The following is a 24,235-nucleotide window of genomic DNA, read 5'->3' as shown; positions in this document are numbered from 1 at the left end:
GGGGGCGCGGCCGGTCCCGCCCCGCCCGGGCCGATTGGTGGGGCGGGGCGGGGCCAGCGGGCGCAGGCGCGCGGCGGCAGGAACGCGCGGGCCTGGGGCGGGGCCGGCGTGCGCGCGCCGGGGTGACGCGGGCGGGCGGCGCCGGCGGGAACGCGCCCGTCGCAAGATGGCGGCGGCCATGCTAGGCCGCGGGGCCGTGTGTGCGCAGCGGACGGCGGCGGTGGCGCTGCCCCGGCGGCAGGCGCGGCGGCGGCGCTAGCCCGGCCCTCGGCCCCATTTCGCGGTCGTCACCACCGCCTCTCCCTGCCTTGCACGGTATGGACCTGCCCGTGGGCCCCGGCGCGGCGGGGCCCAGCAACGTCCCGGCCTTCCTGACCAAGCTGTGGACCCTCGTGAGCGACCCAGACACCGACGCGCTTATCTGCTGGAGCCCGGTGAGGGGGTGGGGCGAGTCCCCGTGAGGGGTGGGATGTGGGGGCGGGAGCTCAGGGTCAGGGTTCGGAGGAAAACGTGCGGGGCCCGCTCCTTGTCGGCCCCTGCCGCGCCAAGTGTCCCTGGGCTGGGGAGGAAGGGCCTCTTCTTCGGTCTTTCGCTAAGTGTTGAACAATCGCGGAAGTGTGTCTGTCCTCAGAACAGTACCCAATCTCGCTGGCGAACAGTCAGCCTAGGTGATCCTCTGAATCTTCTCAAATGAGTTTCCAGGGTGGTGTGGTCGGCAGCTATTTGGAGAAAATTAGGACGTGGCGCGTGAATTGGAGGGCGTTGCTCTAGTGCGAAAGGAAAGGGAGCGAAAACAGAAAGTAAAACGTCATAAAGTTCAGATTGATCTTGAACCCATGTCCAGAGATAGTGGAGTTGGGCTTTCCTAGAGCAGCTTTGGTTTTCATTCTTCACAGGACGAGTTTATTCAAGTCCTTGTCTCCAGTTGCCTGGCAGCAGGCTTGTTTACATGGTTTGACCCTGCAAGACCTGACGACTCCGGGTTTGCAGAGGTAAATCAGAGAGTGTGTATGGAGTTGAAGCTCAGAATCTGCTGTTCCCATCCGAGCTGTGATGTCGTGTCTGGGAAGGCCAGAGCCATACCCCAGGCTGGCAAATGGGTGACCTGAAGAAAGGCCACTCTGGTCATGCAGAGCCTATGGGTGCCCCCAAATACGCTTTGACCTCCTGAGGGCCAAAACGCTGGGTTTCTCAGACTTTGTTAAGTACTTCTCCTTCATGCTCTTAGGCCATTAGGAATAAAGAAATGTTTAGCTTGAAGCTAGCCCCTAGCTGGAGGCCAAGTTCTCTCTTGGGCAGTCTGTTTGCTCAAGTTTGCTGCCTGAAGACTGGGAATAAAGAAACTAGATACCATGCAGCATTCTTTTGGGAGACACTTTGTGTTGGTTTCAGTGACATGCCTGTGTGGGCACTCTCCATTTCTCAGTGCACTGCCTGTTTACTCTGATGACAGACTGGAGTCCCGAAGAGGGGCAGCATGCTTTCCCAAAGGCTGCCGTGTTAGTACCATCCACTCTTTCCAGATCTTGCATTTTTCTGACCCAAGGAAGTGGGCTCATATTTCTGTCTTCTTTTATCTTCCTTCTTCCTCTTTTTCCTTCCCCTAACTCCCAGGACACACTCTTAACCCAGACCAGGGAGGGGCATCAGAAATGCTCTGGAATATTCCAAGCCTAATCCTACTAGGGTGATCCACCCCACCTGCTAGGGTGCCCCTTAATCTGCTCTCTTTTTCTGCTTAGAGATTGTGAGGCGAGTGGGTGAAGTGTCACCAGCATACTCTCCAGGACCCACAGCCTGTGTTCTGGGCAAGGCCTTTGAACAGGAATGGTCAGGCCTGTGACAGCCTTCACTTAGAGTGGCTGCACCACCCATGAACCCCAGGCAGGGGGATGGGGAACCAGCTGGAGCACAAGTATTTGATCCTTCCTGGTTTGTATGCAGGTCAAGCAGGACATAGTGGTAAGGGCTGGCACCAGCAGTGAATATAGAAATCACAACAGTAGCTCAGCAGTGGAAGGAAGCCCTTTTCCAGGCTGTGCAGAGGGCTGTTGAGCTGCCTGGCTCAGAGACAGGAGATGGTCCTATACCTGTGGCCTCTGTCAAAAAAGTTCACACAGGGCCTTCTGCAGACTTATGGCCCGGAGTCTGGCTCTCAGAGGCCTTGGAAAGCTCTGATGTCTTTGCTTTTGGTGTTTTTTCCTTTGTGTTGGACGTTTTCTCTCAGTTCTACCAAGAGAGACTCACCACGTTTGACCTAAGGGACAAGGGGCAGTCAGAGGATTGGTGCTTGACTCTCAAAGGTGAATAAGGTGGGGGAAGCAGTTCATCCCCAGAAACCCTGGCCAGTAGGGCCAGGTCCGAAGAGCGTTGGGCTTTTTTATTATTTTTTTTTTTTTAATTTACATCCAAATTAGTTAGCATATAGTGCAACAATGATTTCAGGGGTTAGGTTCCTTAATGCCCCTTACCCATTTAGCCCATCCCCCCTCCCACAACCCCTCCAGTAACCCTCAGTTTGTTCACCATATTTATGAGTCTTCTGTTTTGTCCTCCTTCCTGTTTTAATGTTATTTTTGTTTCCCTTCCCTTATGTTCATCTGTTTTGTCTCTTAAACTCTTCATGAGTGAAGTCACATGATATTTGCCTTTCTCTGACTAATTTCACTTAGCATAATAACTTCCAGTTCCATCCACATAGTTGCAAATGGCAAGATGTCATTCTTTTTGATTGCCGAGTAATACTCCATTGTATATATATACCACGTCTTTATCCGTTTATCCATCAATGGACATTTGGGCTCTTTCCATACTTTGGCTATTGGTGATAGTGCTGCTGTAAACATGGGGGTGCATGTGTCCTTTCGAAACAGCACACCTGTATCCTTGGATAAATGCCTAGTAGTGCAATTGCTGGGTTGTAGGGTAGTTCTATTTTTAGTTTTTTGAGGAACCTCCGTACTGTTTTCCAGAGTGGCTACACAGGCTTGCATTCCCAGAGCGTTGGGCTTCTTGTGCCCAGCCTGAAGGACAGACCAACAGGTCACTGCCCCCAGAGAGTCGTGTTGGCTTACTCACTCTCAGATCCTCATACATTTAAAGACACCCTGGGCACGGCATCTCAGCGGGTCCTTAGAGGTCCCACAAGACCCTGCAGCTCCTGCTGCTGTAGGGACGGAACTCGGTGAGCATGAGTGTAGCCTGTGGGTGTGCCCCAGCGCTTCTGACCAGCAGCCTGTGCTGTTCCCCTTACCACCCACATCCACTGGGACACTCTGTGAATTGGGCCTGTCTGGCCTAGGGATCAGGCCTGAATGAGGCTGGGAGGTGCTTGACGGCACAGTTTAAGGAGGCACTTTTTCTTAGGGCCACGTGGAGGAGGCCCTGGTGGGGGGGCTCCTTAAATTTTGGCCTTTGGCGCCTCTCTGGCCCCACCCTGGTACCGGTCTGCTCTGTGCAATTCTCTTTTCTTTGGGAGCAGGAATGAACCTAATAGGATTGTGTGGAGGTGGAGGCCTAGGAACTGGGGGTCGCCAAGGCCAGGGCCTGTGCCAGATGGCCCTTGAAGTGCCAGCGGTCGGAGGCTCACTCTGGAGGGGCTGGGTCTCTGGGTGGAGAGTCCTAGGCACAGCACTTCCTGTAGTTAGGTCATCAGCTCCCTGTGAGACTACTTGAACGGGTCTGCATGCAACCCGTACACTCAGAGCTGTCCATGGAACATTTCCAGAGCTCCCATGACCGGCAGGAACACTCCTCCTCTCCTGGCATTGAGAGCCAGGTGAGGCCTGCTGAGCTCGTTCTCAGACAGCTGGCAGGACTGGGCAGGCCCTCTGGATCTTGCCCTTGGGGATCTGTCAGTTGAGCCAAAATGCTGAAGGAGCACCCGGGTTAGTGCTCCCCAGTGGCAGGCCGGGAGGCACATGGCAGGGCCCGGAGGCTCCCAGGGCCTGCCTGAACCCAGACGGCTGCAGGACCAGCTGCCAAAAGCAGCACAGGTGTGCTTGTCCAGACCTTGCCTGCAGCGTGAGGCTAAACTGAGCCTTTTTGTATCTGTTCTCCATCCACAGCCATGCAAGAAGGTGACAAATGGCTATTTCGTAGAGAAGAAAACTGAGTCTCAAAGACATTAGGAAACTTAGCAGAGAAAGCTGGGGATTGGTTAAACTGGACCTGAAGGCCGCCGTCTTCCCGGTGATGGCCAGCTGTTGCTCTCTGACTGCCTTCTCCCGGCGCTCCACACTTCAAGACGCCGGCCCCACCCTCACCTGCTTTCTTAGTTAGACCCTAGCTACGCCTGAACTGCCCTGTGCTGCAGGCGTTCACAGGCAGAATTGTATTTTGGATTTTTACGTGAGAGTTCCCCTTGCTTCTTCTGTAGACATAAACATATACATGGACAGACAGATGGACGAGACCGGCAGAGACCTATAAACAACAGGCTCTACATGGTGGCCTCCTACGTCTGTTTCCTCCGGCCACCCCCGGGGTGGGGAGGGGGGAGGGGCCCAGGGCGGGGCTTCTCAGAAGGGGGCTGGAAGTCTGGGCCGTTGACGGTCTCCTTGAGGAGAAGGTAGATGTCCAGGGCATAGCCATGTGCGCCTGACTCCTCAGGACCCGCGTGTGCTCAGAACTCTTTATTAAACGACCAGGGAGGGGGCAGTGGAACCTGCAGGACCCACCCTGGAAGGTGCAAAGAGCTCCCGTCGTGTATCACCAGGGACTGAGCCAGGGTCCTCACGCTCCATACACCCCGGGGCTTCCAGCTCTGGCTGCGGGATTCTCTCCAGCTCTGAAAGGAGGCTGTGAAACGAGGAAAGCTGCCCTCAAATGCTTCCCAGTCCTGGTAGCACAGCAGCCAGCACCACCGACTCTTCCTTTCTTGACCCTGAAAGCTGTCAGAGTGAGCAGAGTCACTAACCTGCACGTGCTCGATGGTCTGGAGGTGTGAGTCCAGGGGCCAGTGGCCAGAGGGCCAAGGATTAGGAGGGATGTATTGGTGCCTGTGTTGCAGGAACTAATAAAGTGAACTTGAGCAGAAACCAGAGAAGGACATGATGGTGCAGATGGTCTCACACTCAGATAAGGACACAGCCAGGGTAGAGGAGGGGTCCTCAGTGGCTCTCCCTTTCTGGACCAGCCTCACGCCCCCTGACACCTCACTCTACACCCGGATTTCTCTGCTTCTGTGGCCACGTTGGCTCCAGCCATACTCTCACTGCCTCTAATGCCCGTGTTCTGGAACCCAGAGAGTAGTCGGCCAGCCACATTCAGAACGGAGCACATCGTGCAGACTGGTCTTTGGATGGATTGACTTTTGAGGAACAAAAATGGGGGACTAAGGTGTCCTGGGGCAGATACTTGAAAAATGCAGTGGTATTCCCTCATGGAATACAGTGGTTGTTAACCCTTTGGGGTCGTGGAGCCCAAATACTCAAAGACAGAGACCCTGTCTGTAAAAACATACATCCCTGCAGAATTTTGGATTCATTTTAGGTTGTTCCCAGGGCCATCAAAAATAAGACCAGAGGCTCCAAATTTAGTCAGGCTTGGCAGTTACCAAGAAGTGCATCTTGGGGCACCCCACCTGCTCAGTGCATGGAGCATGCAACTGTTGGATCTTGAGGTTGTGAATTCAAGCCCCATGCTGGGTGTAGAGTTTTGTGGGTTGTTGTTATTTATTTACTTGTTTACTTACTTATTTATTTATTTACTTATTTATTTATTTATCAAGAGCACATGAATGCTGAGGAGAGGGGCAGAGGGGGAGAAAGAATCCTAAGCAGGCTCCACACTCAGTGTGGAGCCCAACATGGGGCTCAGTCCCACGACCATGGGATCATGACCTGAGTCAAAACCAAGAGTCAGATGCTCAACCAACTGGCTATCCAGGAGCCCCCAGAGTTTACTTTTTTTTAAAAAAAATGCATTTCAGGGTGAGGGCATTGGTTACCAGCAAGCAGATGGGCACTCACTTCTCCCTGTTCCTTCCATATTTCTAAAACTTTTTTTTTTTTTTTCAACGTTTATTTATTTTTGGGACAGAGAGAGACAGAGCATGAACGGGGGAGGAGCAGAGAGAGAGGGAGACACAGAATCGGAAACAGGCTCCAGGCTCCGAGCCATCAGCCCAGAGCCTGACACGGGGCTCGAACTCACGGACCGCGAGATCGTGACCTGGCTGAAGTCGGACGCTTAACCGACTGCGCCACCCAGGCGCCCCTCCTTCCATATTTCTAATCAGAGGCCTTTTTAGGAAAAGCTAAGATCACCTCCAGGATTCCCTGGAGGCAGCAGAGAAGGCGGGGCCTTGAACCACGAGGCAGGGAGAGAGAACATCGGGTTCTGTGATGGATTCACCAGGAGACATCTGAAACTCCTGATGGCCCTTCAGGTAGGGCTTATAGGACACGTTCAATGTGGGCTTAACCCTTGAACAGTGTTCAGGATTGGAAAACAAGGACAGGTGAGCCACACAGGTTCCAGTCTTTCTACCTAGAGGCAGTTTTCAAACTCCAGCACAGAAAGGGGAAACTTAACAGCCCAGACTTTGGAGAAACTGAGGCATCTAGAATTTGCAAGGTGTGGTACCAGAGAAGGGAGCTGGACTAAGAAGGAGCTCCAGGAGTCTGCACATGAGCCCCTTCAGGTCTTCAGCAGAGTTCTGGTTCACCCATCCACAGGAGGAGACCTATGAAGCCAGCCTAAGAACCTTCTAGGGAAGGAACAGTCACTGAGGAGAGCTCAGACAGGGCCATGAGTTACCTGAATTCTCACAGCCAGAGCAGAGGAACCATGTTGAACACGTGGAGCGTTCAACAAGGACCAGAAGACCTACAAGTTGGAGGTGGGACTGAATTAAGAAAGGCTGCCCCAAATGCATTGTAATTGAGTTTAAAGACAAGCCTTGAAAGGATCAGGCTGATCCACACGAAACACTCTCAGGAGGAATACCACAAAACCCAGATGCAACGTAAAGACCCCCGTGTCCAGGGCCCAGTCAGAACTAACAGATGAGCCAATGGGTGTGAGAGTGCATCCTGTGACAAAGAAGGGGAGTCATAGCTATGTTCCCAGGGGTGATGGGAACTAGCCAACAAAGACCTTAAAGCAATTGTAAAAATATTGAGTGCTCAAAGAAGCAAAGCAAAACCATGAAGACAGTGGAAGAGAGAGAGAGAGAGAGAGAGAGAGAGAGAGAGAGAGGGAGAAAGGAGCAAATAAAATGGCAATGGAAAAGTCTATCGTGCAGAATTCCACATTATTTGTGTAGACACTCCCTCCAGGGAGGTGACACATATCTCCCCACCTGTACCTGTGGCCTACACACAGTGACTTCCAAGAAACACCGAGTGGGAAAGGGTGGGGGGTAAACTACAGTGGAGACCCCCGACAGACATGGCCTCATGTAAGTGTCCAGCCGTGGTGTGATGACAAAGGCACTTAACCTCTATGGTCTTCCTCTCCAGAACCTTCTGTAACCCCAACTAACCTCATAACTGTGAGGAAAAGACACAGGACAAATCCAAATTGAGGGAAATTCTGGACCGGTACTCCTCAAAACTGTCAAGGTCATGAGAAACCAGAAAAGTCAAAGAGACTGTCATAGCCAAGAGGAACGTAAGGAGACGTAACAACAAAGTGTGGTGTAATCTCTTAGGTGAAGTTCTGGGACAGAAGGCTGGTAGGTAAAAACTAAGGAGATATGAATAAGATAGAGACTTTATTTAGTAAATAATAAAGTGCAGGTATCCCACTTTTTTTTGAGAGAGAGTTCATTTTACGCTATTTCACTTTTATAACAAAAGACCTACATTACTATCTGTTTTCACTAACTGAAAGAAGTCCGAAGAGGAGTTTCATTTTTACAAAAAAAGGCAAAAGCAAAAATAGCATCCAGCATTGATTTTGCAGCGAGCTGTTACAGAGGCAGCGTGCGCTCCGAGCAGCAGGGGTGGCCGCGCCAAGCTCCTTGCTCAGGAACTGCGTTCAGATCTCGCATCAAGCTGCTAGAGCTAGTGCTCTGTGTCCGTGAGCATTTGTGGTTCATCTCTGCTTCGTTTGTGCATCTGTTTGCAAGATGTGTTCTTAGGTATCAGAAAAGCTGAAGAGAGGTGATTTTTTGGGTCTGGGAATACTCTAAATTTTTCCATGTCAATTAACAGTAATTCTTGGCTTTGTGAATGTTGGCATAGGAACGCCGTACTTCCGGGCAGCAGGGGAAACCTGCATATTGATTCTTTCCTTGTGACAACAGTGTTAACACTGTTAACAACGGCGTGAGGGCTATGTGAGAGCTCTGTACTGTCTTCCCAAGTTTTCTGTAAATCTCAAGTTACTCTTAAAAAAATGAAAATAAAAAAAATAAAGTTATTCTAAAATTCAAAGCTTTTTTTTTTTATACGTCACTACTGGGGATTAATAGCGGATTAGATTCTGCAGAAGAAAAGATCACTGAACGAGAGTAAGCATAGATGCTGTCCTTGGTGATGTACAGGGAAAAACAAGACTGGAAATAGCAGAAGCAGAGCCTCACGGGGATGATATCGCATAGCCTGACACACAAGTGGAGTTCCAGAGTAACGGGAGAGGGAATGCTTAGACATAGTTGTCCAAATCTTTGGAAAGCTGTGAACCCACAGATCCAAAACTTATAAGAATTCCTAAGGAGGATAAGCACACACAAAAAACGAACAAAAAGACCCAGGGCATATCACTAACAAATTACTGAAAACCGATGAAGAAAAAATCGTAAAAGCAGCCAGAAAAAGAAAGAATTGCACAGAGAGGGACCCAGACCAGAACAACACTGACTCAGCACCTGTGAGATGCGAGGCCAGAAGGGAGCTCTGTGGATAAAGTCTGGTCGGCATTCAGAACCCACTGTAACTCACCGCATCAGCGGACAAAGAGAAGAAAACCCGCACGACGCCTTAATGGTGGCAGGGGAAACATTGGACAAACTCAACACTCACTTTGTGATAAAAGCTCAGCAAACTGGGAAGGGCATTTCCACAGCCTAATAGGAAGCAGCTATGAAAACCTACAGCTGACATTGTACTTAACCCTGAAAAAGCAGGTGCTTCTGCCACTCCTCTTCAACGATGTGTGTGACACCCTGGTCGGGTAGTCTGGCAGATAGAAGTAAATAAAAGACCGAAAAATTGGAAGGTAGGACATAGAACTGGCTCTGTTTATAGAAAACATTGTAATTTACTTAGAAAGTCCCAAGAAATCTACAAAAGAAAGAAAATACCAAAGTGATTAGAACTAGTAAATGAGTTTGGTGAGGTCCCAGGATTCAAAGTTAATGTAAAAAAACCAATTCTATTTCTGTATGCTAGCAATGAACCCTTGAAAATGGAAATATTTAACAATAGCATTAAAAAAACACAAAATACTTACTGGCCGTATTATCTCTTGCTGTGTAACCAGTTGTCTCCAAACCTAACTGCTTTAAACAGCAAACGTCTCACAGTTTCTGAGAGTCACGAGCTGATTCTGATGCGAGGTCTCTCACGAAACTGCAGGCACTTCGAGGCTCAGCTGCAAAGAGAGACCCACTTCTAAGTTCGCTCAAGTGCGTGGTGGCAAGTGGCTTCCATTCCTCACCACAGGAGCCCCTCAGCCTGCTCCCTCGGCCTGTCAGCCTGCTGCTCCCGGAGCAAGGGATCCAGTGTGGCCTTTGTAATGTGTTCTCGAATACATGTCACCTGTTAAGTGCTGGTGGTCACCAAGAACAACCCAGCCACAGCACAGGAGAAGGCAGCACAAGGTGTGAGCCCCCAGAGGCAGGGATCATTGGCGGCTGCCTGTAGACCAGTTACCACGGGTGTGGACCTTGTAAACCATGTATAAATTTGTGCACGGAAAGCTATAGAACACTGCTGAGAAAAATTAAAGAGGATCTAAGTTAATGGAGAGAAATGCCATGGTCATAAACAGAAGACCCGGTGTTGGTAAGATGAAAACAGATTTCACACAATCCCAGTAAGATCTTGGCAGACATTTTTGTAAATGTTGGTAAAGTGATCCTTACTAGAGTTTATATGAAAAAGCACAGCCAAACATTCTCAACAGAGAATAGACAGACAGTTTTTTTAAGTTTATTTATTCACTTTGGGGGGCGGGGGAGAGAACAAACAAAAGTGGGGGAGGGACAGGGAGAGGGAATCCCAAGCAGGCTCTGCACTGTCAGCACAAAGCCCAACGTGGGACTCGAACCCGCAAACAGTGAGAGATCATGACCCGAGCCAAAGTTGGCCACTTAACCAAATGAACCACTCGGGCACCCCTTCAGACGTTTTTTTAAAGGAAAACAATTGGAATGCTCACACAAATTGATTTCACAATTTACTATAAAGCTGTAATAATCGGCACTGAGTGAAATTGGTATAGAGAATCCAGAAAGAGACCCACCCATTTAAAGTTCATTGATTTTTGACAAAGGTGCCGTTGCAATTCTATAGGAATAGTCTTTTCCACACGTGGTGCTGGAATAATTGGGCGCCCGTAAACACAGATGTGAGCTCGACATGTGCCTCACACCATGTACAAACACTGACTGAAATGAATCAGACTGAAATGTAAAAGCTAAGACTAGAAAACTTCTAGAAGGAAAAAACCTGAATGACTCAGTTGGTTAAGCGTCCAACTTCAGCTTAGGTCATGTCATAATCTCCTGGTTGGTGAGTTCGAGCCCCACGTCCAGCTCTGTGCTAACAACTCGAAGCCTGGAGCCTGTTCCAGATTCCGTGTCCCCCTTGCTCTCTGCCCCTCCCCTGTTCGCACTCTGTCTCTCTCTCTCTCTCAAAAATAAACAAACATTAAAAAAAAGATGGCTCGGAGCCTGGAGCCTGTTTCCGATCCTGTGTCTCCCTCTCTCTCTGCCCCTCCCCCGTTCATGCTCTGTCTCTCTCTGTCCCAAAAAATAAATAAACGTTGAAAAAAAAAAATTAAAAAAAAAAAAAATGGGGCGCCTGGGTGGCGCAGTCGGTTAAGCGTCCAACTTCAGCCAGGTCACGATCTCGCGGTCCGTGAGTTCGAGCCCCACGTCAGGCTCTGGGCTGATGGCTCGGAGCCTGGAGCCTGTTTCCGATCCTGTGTCTCCCTCTCTCTCTGCCCCTCCCCCGTTCATGCTCTGTCTCTCTCTGTCCCAAAAAATAAATAAACGTTGAAAAAAAAAATTTAAAAAAAAAAAAAAAAAGACCCGAATGCAAATGTTTATAGCACTTTCATTCACAAGAGCCAAAAATAGGACACGACCCACAGGTCAGCCTGCTGGGGAGTGGCCGTACAAGCGCCGGCGCCCCCCGCAGGGAGCTCCACTCAGCACTGAAGAGGAGTGAACAGCTTTCCGGGAGGCTCTGTGGCCGAACCTTGAAAGCATTCTGTTGTGCTAAGTGCAAGGTACCAAACACAAAAGGCTGCATACTCTGTGATTTCATTTATGTGGTATTCTGGCAAAGGCAAATCCAGGGGAGCAAAGATGAGGTCAGTGGTTGCCTGGGGTGGGGGTTGACCACAGAGGGACATAAGGATAATTTCGGGGGTGATGGAAATGTCTTCTGTTCTCGCATGTGGTGGTAAACAATTGTATGTCAAAAGTGGATCAAGCTATGCATTTTAAATTATAAACTTGATGTAATTGTATCTTCCCATTTGAGAAATGTGGGGTGGGGGGGGTGTCCCTGGTGGCCAGTTATGTAGAGATACCTAGTCAGCAAGAGCGTAACTCAGCAAACACTTTGTCCTGGGGACAAGACAAGACACGGTCTACATCATGCGCATGGATGACAGATGCAGCCTGGGAGCGCCTCCGTCAAGACTGAGAGAGAGTGTGCAGCCCCAGAAGGAGCAGTCTTTTCTTCCATCTTCCATCCGAGGGGGACTCCATCTCCTGTCCCACGGATGTCCCCCAGCAGTCCACCAAATGCCTGCTCCCTGAAAACGTGAGAGCACCTAACGCAGTGCTCAGAGGCAAGTTATACAATTAAGTGATCCCATTAGAAAATAAGAATGGCTTCTAAGCTTCCACCTTAAGAAAGTAGAAAAAAAAGCAAAGTAAACCCAAAGCAAGCATAAGGAAGGAAATGATAAAGACAACAGAAGAAGTCACTGAAACCGAAAATGGTAAAACAGTAAAATAAATTAATTCAAAAACTGATCCTCTGAAAAGATAAAAATTGGTAACTTGTAGCATGACTGACAGAGAGACAAGACCTGAATTGCCAATATCAGGAACAAAGAGGATATGTGTCACGGCAGACCCCTCTGACGGTATGAGGGTAATAAGGAAGTGCTTTGAGCAGCTGTATGCATGTGCATTTGGCAACGTGGATAAAAATGGACCAATTCCCTTAAAACCATAAAGCGTCAAAACTTGCCCAAGGTGAAATGGATAACCTTAATGGTCCTAACTCTATTAAGGAAGTTGAATTCCTAGTCATAAACCTCCTAAAAAGAAAAGTCCAGGCCCAAATGATTTGACTGCCAAATTTAAACATTTGAAGAAGAAATAACACCAATTATACACAACTTTCTCCAGAAAACCAAAGGAGGGAACATTTTGCAGTTCATTTTGTGAGGCAAGCATTACCTTGGTATCAAACACAGGGGCACCTGGGGGCACCTGGGTGGCTCATTTGGTTAAGCAACGGACTTCAGCTCAGGTCATGATTTCATGGTTCGTGGTTTCAAGCCCCACAACTTTGGCTCAGGTCATGATCTCACAGTTTGTGGGTTGGAGCCACCCCACCCCCCACCCCCGGCCGGCTCTGACGACAGCTCAGAGCCTGGTGCCTGCTAAGGATTCTGTGTCTCCCTCTCTCTCTGCCCCTTCCCTGCTCATACACTGTCTCTCTGTCTCAAAAATACATAAACCTTAAAACACACACAGGGGTACCTGCTGGCTCAGTTGGAAGATCACGTGACTTTTGATATCAGGGTTATGAGTTTGAGCCCCATGTTTGGTATAGAAGTTATTTAAAAATAAACTTTTTTAAAACTTAGACAAAAATAGTCTAAGAAAACTAAGAACCAGCATTTTTCATAATGTTTTCCGTAAAATGTAAGCAAATCTAGCAATATATAAAAAGAGTGATGTCACAACACAAGGAACTTATTCCAGAAATGGAAGGGTGGTCCAGGATTTTAAAATTAAGTCAGTGTAATCCACTGTGTTAACGTAAAGAAGAAAAGCCACATGATCATATTATTTGCAGAAAAAATATTTGACAAATTTGATGTTCATTTATTAAAAAAAAACCAAAAAACAAAAAACTCGGGAAACTGAGAATAGTGGGGAACATACTCAGCCCGATAACAAAAAAAGGATCTACACCTAACATCATACTTAATGTTAGGAGAGACTGAATGCTTTTCCCCTAAGATAGAACAAGGTACAATTCTATTTTCACCAGTTCTAATTAACATTGTACTGGAAGTCCTATCTAGTAATTGAAGACAAGAAAAAGAAGTTAAAAGAATATATCTTGGAGAGCAAGAAATAAAACTGACCTTATTTATAGATGGCATGATTGTCCACACAGAAAAGTCTCAAGAAATCTATAAAAATACTCCTAAAACTAAAGAATTGAGTTTTGCAGGGTTACTAGATACAAGGTCAACATACAAAAATCAATTGCATTTCTAACGAACAATAGGAAATTGATGTGTTTTGTTTTTTAATATCATTTACAGTTGCTCCAAAAGACTACTGGGGAGCCTGGGTGGCTCAGTCGGTTAAGCAGATGATTTTGGTTCTGGTCATGATCTCATGGCTCGGGAGTTCAAGCCCCACGTCAGGCTGTGTGCTGACAGCTTGGAGCCTGGAACCTGCTTCGGATTCTGTGTCTGCCTCCGTCTCTCTGCCTCTCACACTGCCCCCCCTCAAAAATAAGCATTTTTAAATTTTTTTAAAAGATGAGAACTTAAATACAAGCATAGTAAAACATGCAGGGATCTGTATACCAAAACTATAGGATTATAAAAACACTTATTTTTGTTTTTACATTTATTTATTTTTGAGAGAGAGACAAAGTGAGAGTGGGGGAGGGGCAGAGAGAGAGGGAGACACAGGATCCGAAGCAGGTTCCAGACTGAGCTGTCAGCACTGAGCCCAATGCGGGGCTCGAACCCGCAGACCATGAGATCATGACCTGAGCTGAAGTTGGACGCTCAACTGACTGAGCCACCCAGGTGCCCCTATAAAAACACTTACGAAACAAAGCAGAGTTGACCTCAGGAATGGCATACCATGTCTATTGATTTTTTGAAGCAAATTTGGGAAGTTTTCAGGCCTTATTTCTTTTAGTATTTGTTCTGGTCCTTCTTTCCTGTAACGAAATGTACTCCATTTACACGTACGCTGAGGCAGTTAAAGGTTTTGGGTTTTGTTTTGTTTTGTTTTTTTGAGACTCCTTTCATTTTTCTTTACTCTGTTTTCTCTTGTCCTTCTGCTTTCATCATCTCTATCAATCCATTTTCAAATTTGTTGATTTCTTTGTTCTGCCAGTTCACATCTGCTGTTGAGTCTTTCTAGTAAATTCCTCATTTTGGTTATTGTACTGTTGGGCTCTGGAATTTTCATCTGACTCTGCTGTATAAGTCCTGTCTCTTTGTTGCGATTCTCTCTTTGGCAAGGCACTGTCACCTCATCTTGAAACATATGGGTGATGTTTGCTTCGAAGTCTTGAGGAAACTTTACACCTTGTCCCTCTCACGCTCCGTTTCTGTTGGCTTTTTCTCCTTTCCCTTGTGCACAGGTCACACTTTGCTGCTTCTTTTCGTGTCTCATAATTTTGTTGAAAAAGTATATTTTAGGTAATGTAGTACTTCTGGATGACCACCCCACCCACCACCCACCTCCCCCCCACGCTTGTTTTTGTTTTGTGCTGGTTTGTTTTGTGACTTAGCTGGGTTATTTTAGTGAAGTCTGTATTCTCTTTGACCTCAGTGTTAACTCTACTGCCTCCCAGGGTATTACACCCAGACTTTAGGCTCTAATTACTGCCTGATTGTGGTGGTGTTTTTTGACGGTGCCCCAGGGCACAAATTGTTGAGCGGTCTAACCCAATTAAATTCAACCAGTGGTAGTGTTGAAGGCCTGTCTTTGAGGTTTGTTCTGACTCTGGGAGGGCTGTGAGCTGCCTCTCTCCTGTAGAATAGGCTGGGCCTGGTTGAGCTGGTTACTCTGAACCAAGAGGTGCCATTGTTTTCAAGAGCAGCCTTACACTTGAACTTCCTTACGTTTTGTGTCAAATAAAGTGAGTTCCCTTGGGGAGCCCCTTCAGAGCTCTCTTTCCTTCTGACTGCCTCTCTCCCGAGGAAATCTCACAGTTCATGGGATTGAGCCCCGTGTCAGGCTCTGTGCTGGCAGTGCAGAGTGTGCTTGGGGTTCTCTGTCTCCCTCTCTCTGCCCCTCCACCACTTGCACAAGCACACTGTCAAAAATAAGTAAACTTTTAAAAAGAAAAAAATAGGGGTGCCTGGGTGGCCCAGTTGGTTAAGCATCCGACTTCAGCTCAGGTCATGATCTCACAGTTTGTGAGTTCAAGCCCTGCATCAGGCTCTGTGCTGACAGCTCAGACCCTGGAGCCTACTTCGGATTCTGTGTCTCTTTCTCTCTCTGCCTCTTGCCCACTCATTTTCTCTCTCTCTCTCTCTCTCTCTCTCTCTCTCTCTCTCTCTCTCTGTCTCAAAAATAAATTTAAAAACATTAAACATTAAAAAAAAGAAAAAGGAAAAAAAAAGCAGCTTTGTTTCACTTAGGAGTGGTTCAGTAGATCTCACACTTGGATCCCAGAAATGGAAATTGCTCCTTCCTTTTTTTTTTAAACTTTTTTTATGTTTGTTTATTTTTCAGACCCCCACACATAGACACACACACACACACACACACACACACACACACACAGCATGAGTGGGGTAGGGGCAGAAAGAGGAGACAGAATCCGAAGCAGGCTCTGAGCCTGGAGCTCTGAGTCAAATGCTTAACTGACTGAGCCACCCAGGTGCCCCTGCTCCTTACTTTTCAAAGCGAGGCTTTGCTGGATATACAATTCTTGGTTGACCGGTTTTTTTCCTTTCAGCCCCTTTACTTTGTTTTTAAGTTTATTTTGAGAGAGAGAGCAAGAGCGGGGCAGGGGTAGAGAAAGAAAGACTCCCAAGCAGGCTCTGCACTGCCAGCATGGGGCCCGACGCAGGGCTTGATCCCATGAACCATGAGGTGATGATCCGAGCTGAAACCAAGAGTTAGACATGTAACTGACAGAGCCCCCCCCCCAGGTGCCCCTCCTTTTGGCCCCTTTAAATGTAATCCTATTGCCTTGTGGCCTCCGTGGATTCTGATGAGAAATCAGTTTTAATCTTTTTTTTTTTTTTTTTTAACGGAGTTTGTTTAGCTTCCTGGACGTTTTTTTTTATCAAACTTAGGAAATTTGGGGCCATTATTCCTTCAGCTATTCTTTCTGTCCTTTTCTCTCCTGGGACTTCCATTGGGCATAAGTTGGTGCAATTATATTTTTTAATTCAGATTTGGTTCATTTTTATCTTTATTGGTATTCTTCATTCCACGAGATGTTCTCATGCTTTCCTTTATTTCTTTAGCTGCCATTTCATTTCATTCTTTGAACAAATTTGAAATTGTTGACTTAAAGTCCTTGTCTAGTAAATCCAACTTACAAGTTTCATTAGGGATGGTTTCAATTGATTGCTTTTTTTCCCTAGTGTATAGGCCATGTCTTGTTTCTTTGCAGGTTTCATACTTTTTCATTGGAAACTAGACTTTGAATTAATATAATGTGGTATGTGTTAGGTTCTGAATATCAGATTCTCCCTCCTCCCCAGATTTGTTGCTGTTGCTATTTCTTGTAGTTGCTGGTATTCGCTTGTTTAGTGACTTTTCTGAACGAATTCTGGATGACTTATGGTCTTTGTTGTTCGTGACCACTGAAGTCTGCTTGGCTAGCTTAGTAGTGAGCTAGTCAAGGGAACAGAAATTTCCCTTGCCTCCTGGAACCAATAAATGTCCTGTTCTTTGCCGGGGGACCCCGTGTAGGTGTTGGGGGATTTATTGCATTCGGCACACAGCCCGGGTAGGTGGCACCTCTGCTTTGTCCTCTGCTTCCTGCTTGTGCAGAGCCTCCAAGTCAGCCAGAGGTGCGCGCCTAGGGCCACGTCAGGTCTTCCCTGATTGTCCACACAGCCCTACACATGCATGTGACTTCCGGATGCCCGGGAATGTTTTGGAGCTTTTCAAAACCCCTCTCGAGGTCTCATTCCCTAGCTCTTCCTCTTGAGGTTTTCTAGCTAGCCTGTTTTTTGCCCTGTTATCCTCTGCCTGAAGCAACCACAAAGTTTTGAAATCCTCTTTTGATGTCATCAACAAACATCCCTAAGGAAAAGGCTTTTTGTACTGGGAGAGCTTTGGGTCAAATCAAGCAAAGACAGCTTTACAAGTGGAAGCTCCCAGGGAGCTGACTGGTCCGAGAGTAATTCTCTGGGAATGGGGCTACAGGAGGGGAAGCGGGAACAGGGCAAGTCAAAATACCACAAAGCTCACTGATCTTACTGCAGGACAATCATTTTTCTTGAATAAAGGCTTCCCATGTTGCTGTTGATTTTCAGAGTTCTGAAAAAGCGCACTGTAACGTTTTGGCCGGTTTTCTTACTGCTTCTTTGGAGGAGAAGACTTTTCAGAGGCCCTCTCTCCACCTTCTCCACCCCTTCACACGCTTACATCTGGGTTCATTTTCACATGCACGCACGTGTGTGGACACACAAGGCTCTAGCTTTCGCCTACCACCAGGGTTCCTCTGGCTTCCCTCTCTCCGTACCTTCAGCCCCTTCTTCGATGGGGGAAGCCATGCCCAGTGTCCCTGGCGGACTCAAGGGTAGCATGTCCTGTCACCCCCCACCCCCTCCTCCCCTCACCACTCTCTGGCCCTGTTCCAGGACCCTGCCCCACACACCCCAAGGCCCTTCCAGCAGAGGCTGGCCTTGCCAACCTTCCTGGTAGCTTCTGGATTGAGGTCAGAAAGAAGATGGGGGTGACTGGTGCCTCAGCCGATTAAGCATCCGACTCATGGTTTCGGCTCAGGTTCGTGGGTTCGAGGCCCGTGTCAGGCCCTGCGCTGACAGTGCGGAGCCTGCTTGGGATTCTCTCTTCCCCTCCCCCACTCACCCCCTTTTTTCTCTCTCTCTCAAAAATAAATAAAAATTTTAAAAATGTGTGTTTTTAAAAAATGAGAGGATAGGAGATGAGTAACGCAGTGACTGTTTCATAACCTCTTTTTCCCGCCTCAGATGCCAAAAGAACAACGAGGTTGCATTTCTGAATACAACTGTGTGTTTTCGTCCCATTTTCTTGGCTGCCTCACCTTGGGGTCTTGGTTGTTCCTGGGGGAAATCTGATTAAAGCAAAAACAAGGTCCCCTAAAGACTGGGCGTGAGGTGCCACGTGTTTCAGGCAACTTCTGGAGCCCCGGGGCAGGGCTTCCTGGCTGCCATGAGGTCCCCTCATCTCTCTGGCCACGTGGCTTCTGTCACCCAGTCCCGGGCCTCCGGCAGGGCACACGCAAGAGCGGAGGGACCGGGCACATCTGGGGACTTGTGCCTCGTGGGCTGCGTGTGACTCTGCCGCGTGCCTCCCAGCAGAGCGGGAACAGCTTCCACGTGTTTGACCAGGGCCAGTTTGCCAAGGAGGTGCTGCCCAAGTACTTCAAGCACAACAATATGGCCAGCTTCGTGCGGCAGCTCAACATGTGTGAGTACCCTGCTATCTGGGCGTGCGGGGCGGGGCATGATGCAAAGCCTGACGCATCTGGAGGGCCTGCGGCCAGGGCGCCTCTTCCCAGGGGAGCAGAGTCTCAGGGAAGAGTCTCTGAAGTCCCAGCCAGACACAGGCACACACGCTGGTGAGGGCTTGTCGTCTGGGGTATGGGGTCTCCCTTAGACGAAGACCACCCAGCTGCCGCAGGCAGTGGTGTGACCAGAGCTGTGCCAGGCATAGCCCTCCTCCCGGACCCCTCCCTTTGTCCCTCGGTGGGGCGGTGCCCGGCCCTGAGGCAGAGCTGCTCCACCCCGTCATGTGCAGACGGCTTCCGGAAGGTGGTCCACATTGAGCAGGGTGGCCTGGTCAAGCCAGAGAGGGACGACACTGAGTTCCAGCACCCGTGCTTCCTGCGTGGCCAGGAGCAGCTCCTTGAGAACATCAAGAGGAAAGTGACCAGCGTGAGTAGTCTGCCTCCCTGTCTCCGCCTCCTCAGACCTTCCTCCAGACTATGAGAGGGAGCAGCAGCTACTTGCTGTCCTGCTGGACCTACGACTGCTAAGGACAGTCAGCTGCTGGCCTGGCCGCCCTGAGCCCTCCTCCTGATGGGCCCTCTCCTCCCTGCTTGTCCATCTGGGACTCCCCTTGGCCGTTCTCCCATCAGCCACCACATTGAAGGCCCCTCTCCAGACTGCCAGCCCAGCCCCTTGGCCCTTCTGCGGCATCCCAGGCCCTCCCCTCTTCCCCTGGGGGGGGGGGGGCATCTCAGTAACTGTTTCCCCGTCCACCCCGCCCCCACCGGGGTCCCAGGTATCCACGTTGAAGAATGAGGACATAAAGATCCGCCAAGACAGTGTCACCAAGTTGCTGACTGACGTCCAGCTCATGAAGGGGAAGCAGGAGAGCATGGACTCCAAACTTCTGGCCATGAAGCAGTAGGTTCCACGCGGCACGTGCAAGGGGGCGCCTGGCAGGGGACGTGGCGGGACAAGGGGACCTGTGGGAGGCAGCCTGAGAAAAGAGCAGACAGGAGAGGTGCAGGCCTGGGAACTGGCCACCCCCTCCTGGGGCCCCTTCCCACCAGCCCTGCCTCCTATAGTCTGAGACAGGGACGCTCCAGGCTTCTCCCAAGCGCAGAATTACATTTGGACTTGTGCACGCGCCCTGGGAGACAGGGTCTAACCCAGTTCCTGCCCCAACGGGCAGAGCTGGGCTCCTGGAACCTGCCTCCCCTTTCGGCTCCTCACACTGCGTCCCGAGTGTGCACTCCACAGGCCGGGGTGGCTGGTCTTCACCGCCCCTACAGCGCCAACGCTCCCGCTGGCCCCCACTGCCGCTGGGGCACGTTTGGCCACCAGTAACCGGCCCTGTACTCCCCTCCTCAACCAGGACCCCTAACAAGGCTGGCCTGGGCCGCCTCCTATGCACTTGGGGGCCCCGGGGACCTCAGGAACCGCAGCCTAGAGTGGCTGTCCTCAGCTTGGTGTGGCCCGAAAGCCTCTCAGGGGGCAGGTCCTCATGACCCCCAAGTCCTGGAAGAGGCTCCTGGGCTCTCTCTCCACATTTGGGGCTGGCAGAAGCCTCTGGCTATAGGATATCTGTGTGTGGGGCCAGGTGAACTTGGCCTCCTGGGACATGAGTGCCTTGCAGGTCGAGGCCAAGAGGGGCAATTCCATGTCAGTAAGACACTTGGGGGCCCATCAGGAGGGCCAGGCTGCTCACAGCCCTGCTCACCCAGACCTAGTGACATAGGACGAGCATAGGACAGCTGCCATATGCTGCTCTGTACCCCTGGCCTTCCCTCCTCTCCTCAGGTTCAGGTGGGGCAGAGATGGCTCAGGGGGACGGTGGGGGGGGGAGGGGGCAACACTCAAGGGTGTCCAGGAGGTCTCAGCCAGGACCCTGGCGTCCACCCAACACACCCAGTCCTGTGCTCTGCCCCCGCCCCCACAACTGACACACCCCTGTGTGTCCTCCCTGGCGGTCTGCCCCCAGCCCTGTTACCGCCGCACCCCAGACCCCACGCCTGCCCTGGGCGGGACCGGGGGGGGGGGCGTTCTGTGGAGGGCCCCCAGCACTGCTGACCACGCCCACTGTGTTACAGCGAGAACGAGGCCCTGTGGCGGGAAGTGGCCAGCCTGCGGCAGAAGCACGCCCAGCAGCAGAAAGTCGTCAACAAGGTGTGCAGCGGGCCTAGGGGGAGCCTGGCGGGCCCCTCGCAGGGCCAGGCTAACTGTGCCCTTCTGCCCGCAGCTCATCCAGTTCCTCATCTCACTGGTGCAGTCCAACCGGATCCTGGGGGTGAAGAGAAAGATGTGAGGCACAGGGGGTGCCTGTCCCCAGCACGGGGCCCAGGGCCACCCTGTCTCCCCCTGGCTGAGGCCCGGGTGGCCCTGAGGTCTCGGGGAGGCACCTAAGCCCACCCCTTACCGCCCCCCCCCCCCCCCCCCCCCCCCGCAGCCCCCTGATGCTGAACGACAGCAGTGCGGCACATTCCATGCCCAAGTACGGCCGCCAATACTCCCTGGAGCACATCCATGGCTCGGGCCCCTACTCGGTGAGCGCCAGGCGCGGCAGGAGCCGGGCACGGCAGGACTGGCCTGGGCGGGGCAGGCACGTGCTGCAGCGCCTGCCACACAGGTCACCTCCCTTTGATGGCAGGCTCCCTCCCCGGCCTACAGCAGCTCCAGCCTCTACTCCCCAGACACCGTCGCCAACTCCGGACCCATCATTTCCGACATCACCGAGCTGGCCCCCGGCAGTCCTTTGGCCTCCCCAGGCGGAAGCGTAGATGAGAGGTGGGGGCCATGTCACCCAACCGTCAGGAGAAGGGTGGGCCCACAGAGGCGGCAGCTGCTGACGTGTGTGTCCCCCGACGTGCAGGCCAGTGTCCAGCAGCCCCCTGGTACGCGTCAAAGAGGAGCCCCCGAGTCCTCCTCGGAGCCCCCGGGTGGAGGAGGCCAGTCCTGGACACCCGTCCTCTGTTGTGGAGATACCCCTGTCCCCGACCGCCCTCATTGACTCCATCCTGCGGGAAAGCGAGCCTGCCCCTGCCACCCCGGCCACACCCCTCACGGATGCGGGGGGCCGTTGCCCCTCACCCTCGCCCCCACCTGCCTCGGCCCCTGAGAAGTGCCTCAGCGTAGCCTGCCTGGACAAGTGAGTGCCGCCCCACCCGCCTCCGCCGCAGCCTCAGGAAGCACGTCTGGGCCTCTAGCTAGCGCTGTCCTGGAGGGCTGGTGTGGGGCGGTCGTCAGTCTGTGGGCGCAGGGGCGCCGGGGGGTGAGCCAGCAGACCTGGCCCTGAGCTCAGAGCCCGTTGTCCCACATCCCCAGGGCCTCAGGAGCCAAGGGTGTGCAGCCTTGCAGGTCTGTCGCACCTGCTTTCTGAGCCGCTCTGGCCGCTGCTGTCACCCCTTCCTGCAACAGGCCACTGCATCTGTCCTGCCCAGCAGAGGGCTTGCCCCAGAGGCCAGGCAAGCAAGGGCGGGGGGCACGGAGTCCACCTGGCCCCCACCTGCAATCGGGGGGCTCTTGTCTTTGTATCTTGCAGTTTGGCTCGCGCTCCACAGATGTCTGGGGTCGCCCGCCTCTTCCCCTGCCCCTCCTCTCTTCATGGCCGAGTCCAGCCAGGGTTAGCGCCGTCCCCACTGGGGAGGGAGGAGGGCTCCGCCAGAGCTCAGGCCCCTCCCCAGCTTCGGACCAGACCCTGGCCTGGCCATGAGCACTTGGCCCTGCCTGGTGAACGGGCGTCCCGGGCCCTGTGCAGCAGGGAGCAGCCCCCCCACCCCAGGCTCTGGGGCCCAAGCCAGTGCCCCAGCTCACTGACCGACAGAGATGGGCCTCCCCGCCTGGCACTGCCACTGGTGCAGCCAGGCTCCTGGATGCCGTGCTGACTGGCTTCCTCTCAGGTTGGGGCAGGGCCCTGTGGACACCTCCCAGAGCCAGCCTGGCCACCTGTCCAATGGCACAGGTCCACCAGGTGGCCCAGGGCCTTCTCGGCCACAGCCTCCAGACCCAGGTCTCTTTCCCGGCATGCACCAGAGTAGAGACCAGCCCTCCATACCCTGCCCGCAGCTCCCTCTCCCCATCCCTGCTGTCTTCCAACGTAGAGACAAGACCTTGCCAAGCCTGAACACCGCCCCCAGCCCATCCTGAGCCCCCCTGTCATTTTGGCTCAGCCATTTAGTGCTGTCAGAGGCCTTACTGGGCCTCACAGCGACAGGACCGGCTGGCACAGCCCGAGCCACTCTCGCCCCAGTGACCAAGCACCCTGGCCCTTTCCCACACATGTTCCCCCCAGGCCCACACCAGGTGTGCGATGGGGCCCCGCCTCGGAGGGCTTCCCGTGAGCCCAAGCAGGGTGGGGGTATAGCTGAGGACAGCCCCTCTCTGTCTGGTGGGTGTGATCACCAGCAGGAGGGCACCTGGCTGGGGGTGCCTAGGGCTCCACTTTACCTGCCTTCCTCATTCTGGCTAGGACCGAGCTCAGTGACCACTTGGACGCCATGGACTCCAATCTGGACAACCTGCAGACCATGCTGACAAGCCACGGCTTCAGTGTGGACACTAGCGCCCTGCTGGACGTGAGTGCCTCCCTACCCCCACCCTGCTCACAGCTCACGGGTGCAGCCTGACCGCCATCCCTTCCCTGCAGCTGTTCAGCCCCTCAGTGACAGTGCCCGACATGAGCCTGCCCGACCTTGACAGCAGCCTGGCCAGCGTGCGTAGGCGGGGCGGGGGGGGGGGGGCAGGGGGGAGGGGGGCGGGCAGGGAGCAGGAACCTTCACTCTGCCCCCTCCTGCCCTGGCAGATCCAGGAGCTCCTCTCTCCCCAGGAGCCCCCCAGGCCCCTTGAGGCAGAGAACAGCAGCCCTGACTCAGGTGAGCCAAGCCCTGAGCCCCTGCCCTGCCCCAGCCCAGTGTCCCCACCCGCCAGTGCCCTGACCCAGCCCCCACCCTCAGGGAAGCAGCTGGTGCACTACACGGCGCAACCCCTGTTCTTGGTGGACCCGGGCTCCGTGGATATGGGAAGCAGCGACCTGCCCGTGCTCTTCGAGCTGGGGGAGGGTTCCTACTTCTCGGAGGGGGACGACTACGCAGATGACCCCACCATCTCCCTGCTGACGGGCTCTGAACCCCCCAAAGCCAAGGACCCCACTGTCTCCTAGAGGCCCCAGGGCGAAGGCTGGGCGTGGAGCCTGCTCAGCAGCGAGGGCCCCAGCCCTGTGTGCCGTGGCAGCTCGAGGCCTTACAGCCACGCTTGGACTGCCCCTCGCTGTGGCCGTTCCCAGGCAGGATTGTATTTTGGATTTTTACATGAGAGTTCCCCTTGCCCCTTCAGTAGAGAGAAACACATACATGGACAGACAGACGGACGAGACTGGCAGAGACCTATAAACGACAGGCTCTACATGGTGGCCTCCTGCGTCTGTTTCCTCCTGCCACCCCCCCCTCCGGGGGGGGGG

At 52.1% G+C, this 24,235-nt stretch overlaps 1 protein-coding gene across 4 annotated transcripts; it reads left to right on the top strand.

Moving 5' to 3' along the window:
- The first annotated feature begins 113 nt into the window (after positions 1-113).
- On the top strand, positions 114-24,182 carry HSF1 (heat shock transcription factor 1). Of its 4 annotated transcripts, none has more exons than XM_045455574.1 (14): positions 114-434; positions 18,655-18,763; positions 19,094-19,230; positions 19,580-19,704; positions 20,874-20,949; positions 21,023-21,084; positions 21,230-21,326; positions 21,431-21,567; positions 21,653-21,928; positions 22,322-22,402; positions 23,249-23,354; positions 23,426-23,491; positions 23,582-23,651; positions 23,733-24,182. In XM_045455574.1, exons 1-14 carry the CDS (start codon positions 318-320, stop codon positions 23,936-23,938), a joined length of 1,665 nt encoding a protein of 554 aa, XP_045311530.1. In that variant the 5' UTR covers positions 114-317; the 3' UTR covers positions 23,939-24,182. The 4 variants fall into 4 exon arrangements, with proteins under 4 accessions (XP_045311530.1, XP_045311532.1, XP_045311528.1 ...); XM_045455572.1 differs by having other exon boundaries at positions 132-434; positions 18,652-18,763; XM_045455576.1 differs by lacking the exon at positions 22,322-22,402.
- The last annotated feature ends 53 nt before the right edge of the window (positions 24,183-24,235 follow it).

Source organism: Leopardus geoffroyi, chromosome C3 (assembly GCF_018350155.1).
Source record: "Leopardus geoffroyi isolate Oge1 chromosome C3, O.geoffroyi_Oge1_pat1.0, whole genome shotgun sequence".
Lineage (NCBI taxonomy): Eukaryota > Metazoa > Chordata > Mammalia > Carnivora > Felidae > Leopardus > Leopardus geoffroyi.
This window is presented reverse-complemented; position numbering and strand designations above follow the sequence as displayed.